Source organism: Belonocnema kinseyi, chromosome 2 (assembly GCF_010883055.1).
Source record: "Belonocnema kinseyi isolate 2016_QV_RU_SX_M_011 chromosome 2, B_treatae_v1, whole genome shotgun sequence".
Classification (NCBI taxonomy): domain Eukaryota; kingdom Metazoa; phylum Arthropoda; class Insecta; order Hymenoptera; family Cynipidae; genus Belonocnema; species Belonocnema kinseyi.
The window spans coordinates 128,768,949-128,782,130 of NC_046658.1; the positions used below are offsets into that span (position 1 = coordinate 128,768,949).

Here is a 13,182-nt window from a genome sequence, read left to right on the forward strand (position 1 = left end):
TCCCGCTCTTCAGGCCTCTTTTTAATTGGCCAGCCACTGACGCCGGCGAGACCGTACAGGGACCGCGGTTGAAGGGGACAGAAATGCGCAATTTGAAATATCCCAGTATGGGAGACTTATAATAGATAAGTCTTTTAGGATTTTCCCCCTCCCGCCCCTTTGTTAGCAATAATAGGTTTTTAATTTACCACTCAAATCTGAAAGTAACGAAACCTTTGGCTATGAACGGATTTCACGTTTATTCTGCGTTTCTAGTGTGTTATTCTATTGGCAATGGTTAAAATAAGATTCGCCACCAGGTGACAAAAATCTGAACTATAAAGAATAGGTTCGATTTCAAAGATGCGCTTCAATTTATGCATATAAGTGTTTTAACGATTTTTTTCTGGAGTTCAAAGTATTTATTGGATACTGAAAATAAGTCTTTATCGCAAATAAGAGTTTTAGATGGAATTTACATCTTTGCATGAAAAAGTGCATGGACATAAAAGAAGCTAGAGAAGTATGCCAAGACAGGAAAGTATGGCGGCAAATAGATAATAAAAAGAGTGTCAGTAGAGTGAATGACGCCTGAAACAAAGACCTTGGCTATTAATGGACCCAAGTAGGGAACCTTACATAACGACTTCGTGAGGTTCTTCGCTTGGGGTGATTGCCAGAGAGATTGATCAGCAACCTGGGTCGAAGCAGTGTTGCGAAACGAACGTGTTATTTACTTAAATAGCACGAGAATTCTGGATCAATCTGAAAAATCTCTATCCCTTCCACACACTACTCCTTTCCCCTGCCGAGTGAGTCACGCCTACCCCGAAAGGGAAATGGCTTAATGGTGTAATAATAACAACAACAAAAAATAATAATAATACACTGAAGAAGCACTATTTAAAAATATGATCTAATAGTTAGGTTAAATTTCGTATTTCAAGTCCAATCCGTATTCTTTGCATAATCTGGTTAAAAATTGTCGCTACATACATTAATTTAAGTTTGTTTAAGTTTAAAATGCCTTGCAAATTTAATGAAAAAGTGAAATAATTTTTTATTTCTTTTTTATTATTTTTGAAAAAGTGTGTCTTTTCAATGTACAAGATAGCAATTCTATCTGGAAGGATTTGTTTTTTGACGAAGATTTGTTTTTAGTATTTAATGATTGTTTTAAACCTCACCCCACAATCGTAAAAAAATTTGTATGCAAACATTAAAATTTATATTTAAAATTGTACCTACTCTTTGTAAATCCAGTTTTCGGCAACAGGTGACGAAACGGTCGACCACCATTCCCAATAGTGACTAGAATTTTGGGTCATAAGAAATGACTACAAAAATAGTGGAACATTTAACAAAATAGTCCAATAGAAAAAAAAATTTTAACCGAGCACAGAGCAGTTCTCAAACAACAACCAAATTAATTGTCAACGAGACTTAGTATTTCCTATTTGAAGGAAATAAAATTAAAATTATGAAACAAAAAGATAGAAAGATGAATTTTCAACCAAGTTGAATTTTAAGCCTACTGTCACGGCCTGAGACCGTTATATATACATAATATCTATTTATTTATAATAATAATCAATTGTCAATATCAATTACGTAAAATACTCAAAACCTATAAATTATGTTTACCATAAAAGTATTCTTCGAATATATTCTCGGAGGTACACTTATCGATTAGTAAAGGGTTATCCGAAACACCCTACCATACCGACCATAGATACATAAACCACTTTAATTATATATCCGAAGACTGAGTTATTTATAAATTGATCTTTTATTATCTTATATTATTAATCACCATGATCAATTATTATTGTCATGAACATTTATTATTTGTATTCTGAATTATATTATACATTATGTGTCAAATTCTAAGAAATATCAAGTAATACCAATGTGAATTATGTGAATGCATGGTCCTTGACCTCATAACCAATCAGAAAAAAGCAAGCCCCTCGAAAGAACACGCGAGGCCCATCTACTATGGCCCAATTGGTGAAAAGGCCATAAACGTCATAGTGATATGTGGTCTTCGACTACCCCTCAATAGAATGTATTGCAAGGACCAGCGCGTGGCCTCCCACTAACGCAATATTCCAAGATCTGTGTCATCATGCCACAAATCAATGTCAGAAAATGGTCCACCAAGGGACTATTTTTCCTCCCATGATCAGATTTCTGCCTATATATACCCACTTCTTGAAGGCTTAAGACAAGTATATTTCTACCCTCGTTCCGCTGCGCAACAACTCTCCGGAAGTTTAAGAACAGTTGTTGAATCTCTGGAGAAGAACTGTCCGGAATTATTAAAAAACAAAGTTTAGATTCAGTGAAACCAGTGAACTGAGTAAAATATCATTTACCTCAAAATAAATAACTTTAACATCAGTTGGACTTAAACTTTGTGAGTCCCTTTAATAAGCAACCTATTGTACACTAATACAATAGGAAAGGAAGGGATATCGACCAAGTTTATGAACCGAGTCCCTGAACAGGATTCTTCAGCTTCAACAAAAGGCCTTATTCCGAGCGGGAATAAAATCAAAATCTTTGGTAAGTTTTCGGAAATATTATTACTATCTTTAATTTCTATTTTTAATATTATCTAAATACTCGTCACTAAAGTCTTTTCCTTTTTTTAAAGGGTGGACAATAAGACGAAGTTTCTCAAAATATTCTGGAAGTTCCATGGTGCATATGTCGAATCAAATAAAAAAAAACTCACAGATATCACACATGTAACTTGATTTTAATAAATTATAATTGTATATCTTACCCCGTTCTAAATCAATGATTCAATTATCTCAACCTTTCCCTTTGTTTGTTCCTCAATCCAAGCTTTCTAATTTCAAACAAAATTAGAATCAAAAAAGGGAGAAGTAGCTTTAGTTTAATTATTTAATTAAGCTATAATTATTTTATAGCAAGGTAAGAGCATCTCATCTGAAACGTAACACTACAAACATAAAATTTCAATTTTTCAAAAAACAGTTAAATTTTCCGCCTAAAATTATTTAGTTAATTTTTCAATACAGTTGAAGTTTCCACCCGAAACTATGTTTTTTTAAGAAAAAAGTTAATTTGCTGCCAATTTTTTAATCTTCTAAATGAGCAGTTTAATTTTTAACTGAATGATTGAATTTTCTGTGAAATAGTTGAATTTTTAGCTAAAAAATTCGATTTTCAATAGTTAAAACTCTACCAAGAAAATTATTCTTTTCCAAAAATCAATCAAGGAAGATTTCAATTTAAATAAAGAAAAGAAATTAAATTTCAACGAAAAATATGAATCTTTAAACAAGAACATTAGGTTTCTACCAAATAACATGAATTTTCAACAGAATGCATCAATTGAATTTTCAGTTTGAAAATATGAATTTTAAAAGAAAGAGTTAAATTTTCAACGAAAAAGATTAATCTTTAACCAAAAAGACAAATTTTTAACAAAATTGTTTAACTTTATACCAAGCAGTTCAATTTTTCCCGAAATAGATGTTTTTTTTTAATAATTGAATTTTCCAGAAAATCATTAAATTTCAAACGAAACAGTCGATTTTTGATTCAAATAGTTAGTTTCCGAGTCAGGAACAGCCTAAAATGTTGAAAGCTTTTAACAATCCTTTGTGTGTACTTGCTCTGAATGACTTTTCAAATGAAAAAGATACATTTTAAGAGAAAATTTTCATCGCAAGTAACTATTACTTAAACATATTTTTTATTCAGGTATTTAAAAACTGTCCCACTTTCTAACTTATGATAAAATTTATTTATAACAATCATACCATTTTTTGTTTAATTATCCCTGGTATTCAAGCTGTCTTGTGTAAGATAAGTAGAAGTACTAAATTAAGAAAAATCAAACTTTTGGTAATAAAAACACGCAAATTCTGCTTTTGTTAATAAAATTTCTTTAAATTAATAATAATAACTATCTAAATGAAAATTCTTTCCATAACGATAATAATATAGTTTGATCAAATTACTAATGAAATAAGAATTTACAATAAGAAAATTATGAAATTGGTAAAAAAGAAGCCATTAGCAAATATTTTGCTTTCAAACCAACTTTGTTGTTGTATGGTTGATATGGAATTACATATTTTTTTAGTGATGTTACCTCGAACAATTTCTGGAAAATGAAAAATAATTTTCAATCTAGGCTAAATCTTATTCTAGACAAAAAATGTACTTTTTCCCGCTGTATGTTGGTCGCGCGAGTGGTGATTGCCTGGAAACTCTCAGATTTTGTAGCTGTACTTCAACTTGCGCTGTGGCTGAAGCAAATTGTTTAAAAAATCTAAAATTTGCAGGACGCTTTCTTTCAAAACTTTTGTTTAATTCAAGGGAAGAAAAAATTTTAAAATCTGTACGGGTTCCAAAGATATGACAAAAAATGTCCAAGCGTTTCTGCATTGAGTTTCAGTCGGCAATCACTGCCATCTCTCGCGCGAGCGGTTAAGGCTCAGAAGTTCTCAGATTTTGTACCTCAAATTTAAATCATTCTATGACCTAGACAAGTTGTTCATAAAATCCGACATTTCCAGTGTTGACTTTTTAGAATTTTATCTTAAATTTTAATCAATAAGACTTTGCGGATTTCAAAAATATGAAGTAAAATGTCCAAGCTGTAAGCGCGTTCTTTAAAATATTTTGTTTAATTTAAACAAGGAACTTAGAAAACCTTTACGGCTTCTCGAGATATTACTAAAAATGTCCAAGCGTATCTGCGTCGAGTTTAAGTCGGTATTCACCCCTGTCGGCCGGCCTCGCTGCTCCGATACGCTTGGACATTTTCGATCATAACTAGGGTACCTACCCAGATTTTTCCATTTTTGTACTCTGAAATTGAAAATAAGGTTTTAAGGATTGCGTTCTGTGGATTTTAAATTTTTACGACAACTTTTCTAAATCGAGATACAAAATTTAGAATTATTTTTAAAATCTGTTCTGAATGTCATTTGACCTGGAATTTCCTAGGCTTTCGAACTCTTAAAAAACGTTTAAAAAATTGAAAACGATGACCGAACTATCGTGTTTTACGGATATAAATTATTTTCAGTATTTAGGATTTGATATACAAATTTAAACTACTTCTTGAATAAGGATAATAAGTTGGATAAGCAAAAAGGAATGACATTTCGTATCGTTGGATAAGATTTACGTAAGGATTTTTTTTTTAATTTGCCTGTTTTCTCTTACCTCTTTTCGCTCAATGGTGTATTCTTCGTGGAGTAATCGTTCTGAGGCGTCCCTGACGTCCCATTCTCCAAGCCTGACTTTTAAGTTGCTGTTCGGAGACCTATTGCACGCAATCTCTATGTTCAACTTTGTTCCAGATAATACTTGCTTTAATTTCAATTGACAATGAAAATACTACCAAGTCTTCAATTCCATTCCAGTTTTCTTTCTTTTTTCCAATCTCCATATCAAGGTCAAATTTTTACAATTCAATTACAATATTTTCAACAAAGCTATTTCAAATCTCAAATCAATTTTATTTATTTAAGAATTCACCAATTTGTTATTTGGTTAATTGTGAAATATTGATAAAAATGATTTAAACATAAAAATCAATGTTTTAAAAACGTCGGTACTTTCTACTCTATTGAATATGATAATTTTTTTTAAATGTGACATATTGTAAGGAAAAGCGACCAATAATAGGACAACATCAAAAATATGTCCAATACTGGGACAATAAGAAATATTAGTGATTATCTTTTATATTCGAAAATTAATCATAAAAGTAAAAATTTTATAGTCTTTTTGAATTTCTCTTGAATATATTGCCACTACTTGTTTTGGTTCTGACAAGTTATACATTCAGTAAAAATAATAAAAAATAATGCTCAATATTTTTTATGAACCGCTGCAAAATTCGCCATTTTTTTAATTTTAATTTCTTATTCATTTTTAAAAACTTGTTTAAGGTACTTTATTTTAACGCTAATTCTAACCTTAAATTTTGCCAACTGCTTATGCATATGTAAGTAATTTAATAGTAACACATCAATTTGCTTTTTGAATAACAATTAGTAAGGATGCTTTAAAATTTTATATTACAGATTATTATTAGATATTATAAATATTAATAAGATTAATATTATTGATTTACTTAAAAATTCAACTGTTTGATCGTAGATTAACTTTCATGTTGAAAATTTATATATTCAAGTAAAAAATATAACTTTTTAAAAGAAAATTCGTCTTTTTGACATAAACATACATTCTTTTTGGTCGAAAAGTGTACTATTATATTTTTCATTTAGAATTCATCAAAATTAAAATTAAAACATAATTTGGAAGAAGTGTTTAAACAATTTAAATTATGTTTTGGTTAAATATTTTATTTTTTGGTTGAAAAATTGATTACTTTCTTTACAAAATGATTTTTTCTATAATTAAATAGTTTTATTAAAATGTCATCACGTTCGGTAAAAAATTTAACTGAATTCGTAAAAAAATCATCTTTATGACTTGAAAATTCAACAGGTTGGTTGAAAATTTTTGTTCTTTTTTGACTGAAAAGTCCTTCTTGATTAACATTTGAACTATTTTTTTGAAAATTCGTCTTTTTGGTTCGAAAATTTATCTTTATGATTATAAATTTCATCTTTCGAAAGCAAAAATGCAACAGTTTGGTCGAAAATTAATCTGTTTATGTTGAGGCTTCAACATTTTCATTTGAAATTTGTTTTTTATTTAATTAAATAAACTGCTTCCAATTTGTAATAAACATATTATTTTATTTATGAAACAAACTATTATATTTTTGGTTCAAAATTCTTATTTTTTTGGTTGAACTAATATTTAAATTTTCTAACAAATCATTCAATTTTATAATAAAAAAAATCAATTTTCTACCAAACAATTCGACTTTTAATCAAAAACGATAAAAAAACTTACCAAAAGAGATCAATTGTCAATCAAATAAGATTTTTTATTAAAAAAAGAAAAAAATATTTTATTCAAATTGTTGAATTTTCTACCAAAATAATATAACTTTCAAACCCAAAAATATAAATTTTCACAAAAAAGTTTAATTTTCACTGAATACATGAATTTAGAAACAAATTATTGAATTCTTAAATCAAAAAGAAGAGTTCTCTAAAAAACTTTATATTTTTATCTTTAAAAGACGAATTTCCAACAAAAAAGTTAATTTAAAATCAAAATTCTTGTCTCAATAATAAAGTATTAGCCACTTATTATAATGGTATTTGTACCAAAAATTTCAATTCACCATTTTAAAATTGAGTTTGTGTGGGTTAGCTTTCCGTAACTGTCCCAAGAATGGTCAGTTTACCTTACCAAAGGAACCTTTACTAATGTATAGAAAATAGCTTTTCTCAAAATAAAAAAAATCAGAAAAAAACTTCATGGTTTTTTCGCAAAAAATAGCCAAACTTTCAATTTTTCCAAGTTAAAAAAAATCAAATTTTTTTAAATGTTATCCTTTTCAAAAACGGTTTGTTAAATTTGGATCAATGTGTCATATTTTGTAGAACTGAACCAAAGTTTTGATCCGCGAACTTCAAAGATTTTTGATTCAGAATATGCAGGAAGTTTAGGGATTGTTTAAACATCCCTAAAAATTTCAAGCAAGGAAACCAACATTCGCAAAAACTGAAAACAACAGGAATATTTTTTTTTAAACTACAAAAATTTAAAATGCTTTAAAAATAACAACGGGAGGCGTCTCTGCAAGAAAAATTGTTTAAATTTATATTTAATGTTTGCTAATCTTCCTTATTTATTCAAGCAAGCAATTTCAAATTTCCTAGTAACCATAATCATAGAAGATTGTTTGATCACATTATTGGGGTTAAAAATAAATTCACAATTAACGTTTGAAATATGTCCTAGCAAGCAAAGTAGTTGGATATCCATCAAGGGTTATTTTAGCATCCCCTAAATATTGAAACAAGGAAATCAAAAATAAATTAAAACGCTTTTCCCTCTGGATACGCCCCCCTCCCTAATTATTTGATTCATTAAAGGAAGCATCTCTATCAGAAAAAGTGTTTTTCAATTTTATTTCATAGTTGGTTTGACATCCCCTAAATATTCTGAAATTATTCTGTTCATTAAAGGGAGCGTCTCTGTCAGGATAAATGTTTAAATTTATTATAAGCGTGGTTTTAGCATCTCCGAAATATTGAAGCAAGGAAACTGACATTTCCTTAAAAACAAAAATTATAGAAAATTTCTTCATTCCACTATTGGGTCGAAAACTGATTCACAATAAACGTGGGAAGTGTATCCTATCAAGGAAAGTAGTTGAATTTATCTTAAGGGTTCTTTTTGCATCCCGTACAAATTCAAACAATAAAATCAAAATTTGTATAAAAAGCCAGATAATGGGAGATGTTTAGATTACACTGTTGGGATTCAAAAATGATTCACAATATACATGCAGAATGTATTCTAGCCAGAAAAATAGTTGCCCTCAAAATTTTTTACAGAAAGCATTTTTATCTGAAAAACTGGTTCTAAGATTTCCTGAATATTCAAGTAAAAAAGTCGACATTTTCGAATAGATTAAATCACCAGAGATTTTTTTTCATTAACTAATGAGTTTGAAAAGCAATTCACAATAAATGTAAGAAATGTATTCCATCAAGAAATTGAGTTGGATTAATTTTAAATGTTAATTTAACATCTTAAACATTGAAAAAAGGAAATCGAAATTTAAAGAAATTACTAAAATCATTTAAGATTTTTTTATTGAGCTATTAAAATAAAAAATCCCTTTTAAAAAGATTCAGGGAGCCTATTCATCAGAAAAAGCGTTAGAATTTATTGTAAGGGCTGTTTCAATATTCCCTTAAATGTTCAAGTTAGGAAAGCGAACTTTCTATAACCTGAAATAACAAAATATTTTTTGATTACAATATCGGAACTATAAATTAATTTACGATAAGCATGGAAAATATATCCTAAAAGGAAAGTAGTTGGATTTATTTTTAAGGTTGTTTTAGCATCCCCTGCGTATTCAAACAAAAGAATCGATATTAAAAAAAACTAAGATCTTTTTGATGAAACTATTAGAATGAAACATCCCTTAACATAAGTACAGGAAGCTTTTTTATCATAAATAGTGTTTGAATTTATTGCGAGGTTTACTTGAGCATCCCCTAAATACTCAAAAAAGAAAACTAAAATTTCCTAAGATCCAAAATAAGTTTTTTTTTCATTGCACTATTTGGGTCAAAAATCTGTTTACAATAAACGTGGAAAATAAATTATGTAGTTAGATATTTTAAAGGGTAGTTTTAACAACCCCTTAACAATAAAATGAGGAAATCAACGTTGAAAAGAAGAACGAAACCACAGAAGATTTATTTTGATACACTATCGGGGTAAATTCGTTCAAAAACAAGGTCAGGCAGCTTCTTCCATCAGTAAAGGTGTTTTTATTTATTTAAAGAGTTGTTTCAACATCCCTATAACATTTAAACAAGGAAATCGACATTTAAAAAAGAAGAACCAAACCACGAGAAATATTTTGAAAAAAATTGGTTAAGTGCAGGAAACGCCTTCTGCAAGGAAAAGGGTTTAAGTTTATTTCAAGGGTTGTTTTAAAACCCCTTAAATATTCAAACCAAGAAATGATATTTCCTGCAGAGCTTAATCACGGAAGATTTCTTTATTATTGTTTGTTTTCTGATGATATCCTAAAATGATTCTCGATCCCTTTATATAAATCAGAAAATCTTCGAAGATAAAATCTGCTAAAAATTAGAATTTTTCTGTTTCGTCTGCTAAAAATTGAAAATGCAAAAACCTAGGAAAATTCTAAGGCATATTTTAATAGTGCCAGATTTCCAAATATGCATTCAAATTAAAATATAAAAATATTATAAACTAAATTTCTCCCGTGATTTTGCCTTTTAGAAAAGTTTCATTTCCTTTCTTAAATATTCGAAAAAAGTTTCAACGACCCTTAAAATAAACTCAAAGGCTTACCCTGCTTGCATATATTTTTCAGGTTTATTTTGAATGGATATTTGACGCTCACTGCAGTTACTTTTAAGTGATTTTCGAAACCAATCATGTACTAACAGTAATTTAATGAAAAAATCTCCTGCTATTCTCTTTTTAGTAAATATTGATTTTCTAGCTTGAATCCTTAGGGGTGTTAAAAACAACCTGAAAATAAATTACAATTATTTTTCTGGTAGGGGACGCTTGCTACCATTTTTAAATGAGATTTTACATTACAATAGTTTATTTAAAAAATATTCCGCAGTTTTGGATTTTTGAAAATGTCGGTTTTCTTGCTTTGATCATTAAAGCATGTTAAAACAACCCTTAAAATAAATTCAGCGATACCTTCTGGTTGGGATATTTCCTAGATTTATCTTTCAATAATTTTCGATAAAAATAATTTAATTAAAAAAGTCAGTGATTTTGATCTTTAGGAAATATCGATTTCCTTTGTTTCAATCTTTGAGGGATTTAAAAAAACCGTAAATCATACTATAAAAATTAGATCGTGCATCTGTCGAGTTCAAGGGTATACATTTTTTTTGTTATTGCATCTGAACTACAAAATATAAGGCGCATAACCAAATTTATCAAAATTGGTTTGAAAAGGATAACATTTTAATAATGTAAAAAATTTCCTATTAGAATTTGGTTTTATTTTAACAATTTTTTTATATTAAAAACTGTCGATTCTTTCGATAATTTTCTGTTGAATAATTAATCCGCAGGTCGGTGATTACAAAAAAATGTATATGAGACCTTTTGATGAAAACCTATTTTCCCTACATTTGGTGCGGGATTCTTTAGAATTTAATGATGGTAGATAAAAAAAAATACTTACGTGGCAACACAATGAGCAGCAGTTACAATCCATCGATTGTTGAGTAAAGCTCCTCCACATGAGAGCTTTTTCGACAAGAATCCTGATTTAATTATAGCGGCCTGAAATAATTTTGCCAACATTATTTTTATTTACAATCAAGTTTATACGATCGAAGAGTAGGAAATAGCGAGAATAAATTATAGAGTTAAATAATCTAAATATCTACGTTTTTTATAAATTATATTTAAAGTATTCGAATTAAAAAAAAATTGTAATTTTTAAAATGACAAGCAAAATGTTAAACTCAAACATATCTACACGATTTGTTAAACAATTTCTAAATAAGAAGCATAGTTTTTTAAGTACAATATTTAAAAAATGTTCCGGAAAATTTTGTAATATGGGAGCAAAGAGTAACCGCTAAGTTAACCTATTTTTTGGACCTCCCTAGCGACCTTCAGGAAAAATATATTACAGGTATCAAATTATTTATAATTGAAAACCTAAGTGAGCATCGCTTTTCGTTTTTTGAAATTTTAAAAAAATCACCCCCATTAAGAGGTTGAGAATACTCCAGAAAAAATAGAAAATATCACTAAAAAAATCAAAATCATTTTGATAGTATTTTTTCTATAAGATAAACCTTACAAAAGTCAAATCACGTACTTTCTTTATCAATAAGGGGTTAATATGAAAATTAATTTTATAATAAGTGGTATTTTAAATATTAATATTTTCTGCAGGTTTTTTCAGCCCCTAAACAGGGGTAATTTTTGAAATTTTCAAAAAACGAAAAGCGATTTTCACTTTGGATTTTAACGGACCGAAATTATATTGCTTAACCAGGTCGTTAGCGAGGACCAAAAAATTGGCTACAAACAGCCTATTTTATGGTCACTCTTAAGAAGAATTCAAGGGAATTCATCAGAATTCAGAAAATTAATAAGAGTACCATTAAGTTGAAAAAACAATGTTTCAATAACATTTTTTTTATTTAGTTGAGTAACAAAGGAGTGAAAAAAATTCAGGACAAATTCAACAGAATTTCGGCAAATTGAAAAAAAAAACGATAAATTAATTAAAATTCGATAAATTTTAGTTCATCATAAAGGGAATTAGACGAGTTGGATGATATCTATGAAATCCAAGGACAATGATTAAAAAATTCCATGGATACAAATCCAAGGTAAATTTGAACGAATCCAAGTGAATTATAAAATTCAAAAGTTTTTATTAAAATAAATAACATAAAAGTGAATATAATGCAGGGTAAATTAAACAAAATATGTATGAATTTAAAAAAAATGAAAAGAATAAATCAATTCAATGAAGATTGAGCAAATTTAAAGAAATATAAGAAAGCTAGGAAGAATTCGACTGAGTTCATGCAAATTCGAGGTGAATTATTAGAAAAATCAAATGAAACGAAAACAATTTAAAGGCCTTAACGAAATTCAATAAGTTTATTTAATTTGAAGTAAAATCGAAATGATAATATGAAATTCCTGAGAATTCAGGGTAATTTTAAAAAGACTGAAGGGTATATTTTTAAAAACTAAGAAAAAATCCATTGAATTGGGAATAAGCATGTAAATTTAATATAATTTAAGTGAATGGCAGAGAATTAAAAAGAATTTAAAAAAATTCAGGATAAGTTAATAAGAATACGGGGTAGATTCCAACTGAATTCAAATGAATGGCACCAACATCGAAAATATTTAATTGATTTCACTAGAACTGGAGATGTTTTAGAAAAATTTAATGCAACTGAAGAGAATACCATGGAATACAAAAAATTCATTTGAATTCTAATAAATGAAAGTAGAGAGAAATCTAATCAAATTCACAAGATTTGAAGGATTTCAAGGAAATTACAAAAAATTCAGGGTGAATTCGAAAAAGTTACAATAGTGACTTTATCTTAAAAAAATAATGAAATAAGTGATAAAAACTTATGTCCTTTTCAAGTTTTCAAATCTTAGCACTCTAAGCCCGTTAATATCTGCAAACATTTTTTTTTCATAATCGAAAACTAGGAAAACTTATTTTGCAGACATAAAACAACCTGGCAAAACGTCTATATTTTTTGTTTATAAAATAAAATTTCTCGTTTTACTTGTTCACAAAAACGAAGAAATTTAAGGGGCATCGTTTGCCTCCTTAGTAGTTGGGAGAAAGGAGTTGGAAGTTGGGTGTTCCAATCTCTTTCCTAAATTTCAGGACAGCTCCATGTTTCTTTTAATAGTTTCCTTCTCCCTACTTCCTTGAGTTCCTTGAGTTGGAAAATAGATATGGGGAGTTAGGAGTTATGAGTTATGAATAATGAGTTAGGAGTTATGAGCTGGGATTTGGAGGTTAGGAGATAGGAATTAGGA

The 13,182-nt window shown here is 28.6% G+C and overlaps 1 protein-coding gene across 4 annotated transcripts in view; it reads right to left on the reverse strand.

Annotated features, from left to right (window-relative positions):
- The window catches only part of LOC117167915 (serine proteinase stubble-like), a 72,387-nt gene that overhangs the window by 11,994 nt on the left and 47,211 nt on the right, over positions 1-13,182 (reverse strand). For all 4 annotated transcript variants that reach the window (XM_033353161.1, XM_033353160.1, XM_033353159.1 and 1 more), the window contains 2 exons: positions 10,826-10,926; positions 5,194-5,293 (listed from right to left, as the gene is read on the reverse strand). In XM_033353161.1, coding sequence (XP_033209052.1) covers positions 5,194-5,293; positions 10,826-10,926 — 201 coding nt within the window. The remainder of the gene's footprint in view (positions 1-5,193; positions 5,294-10,825; positions 10,927-13,182) is intronic.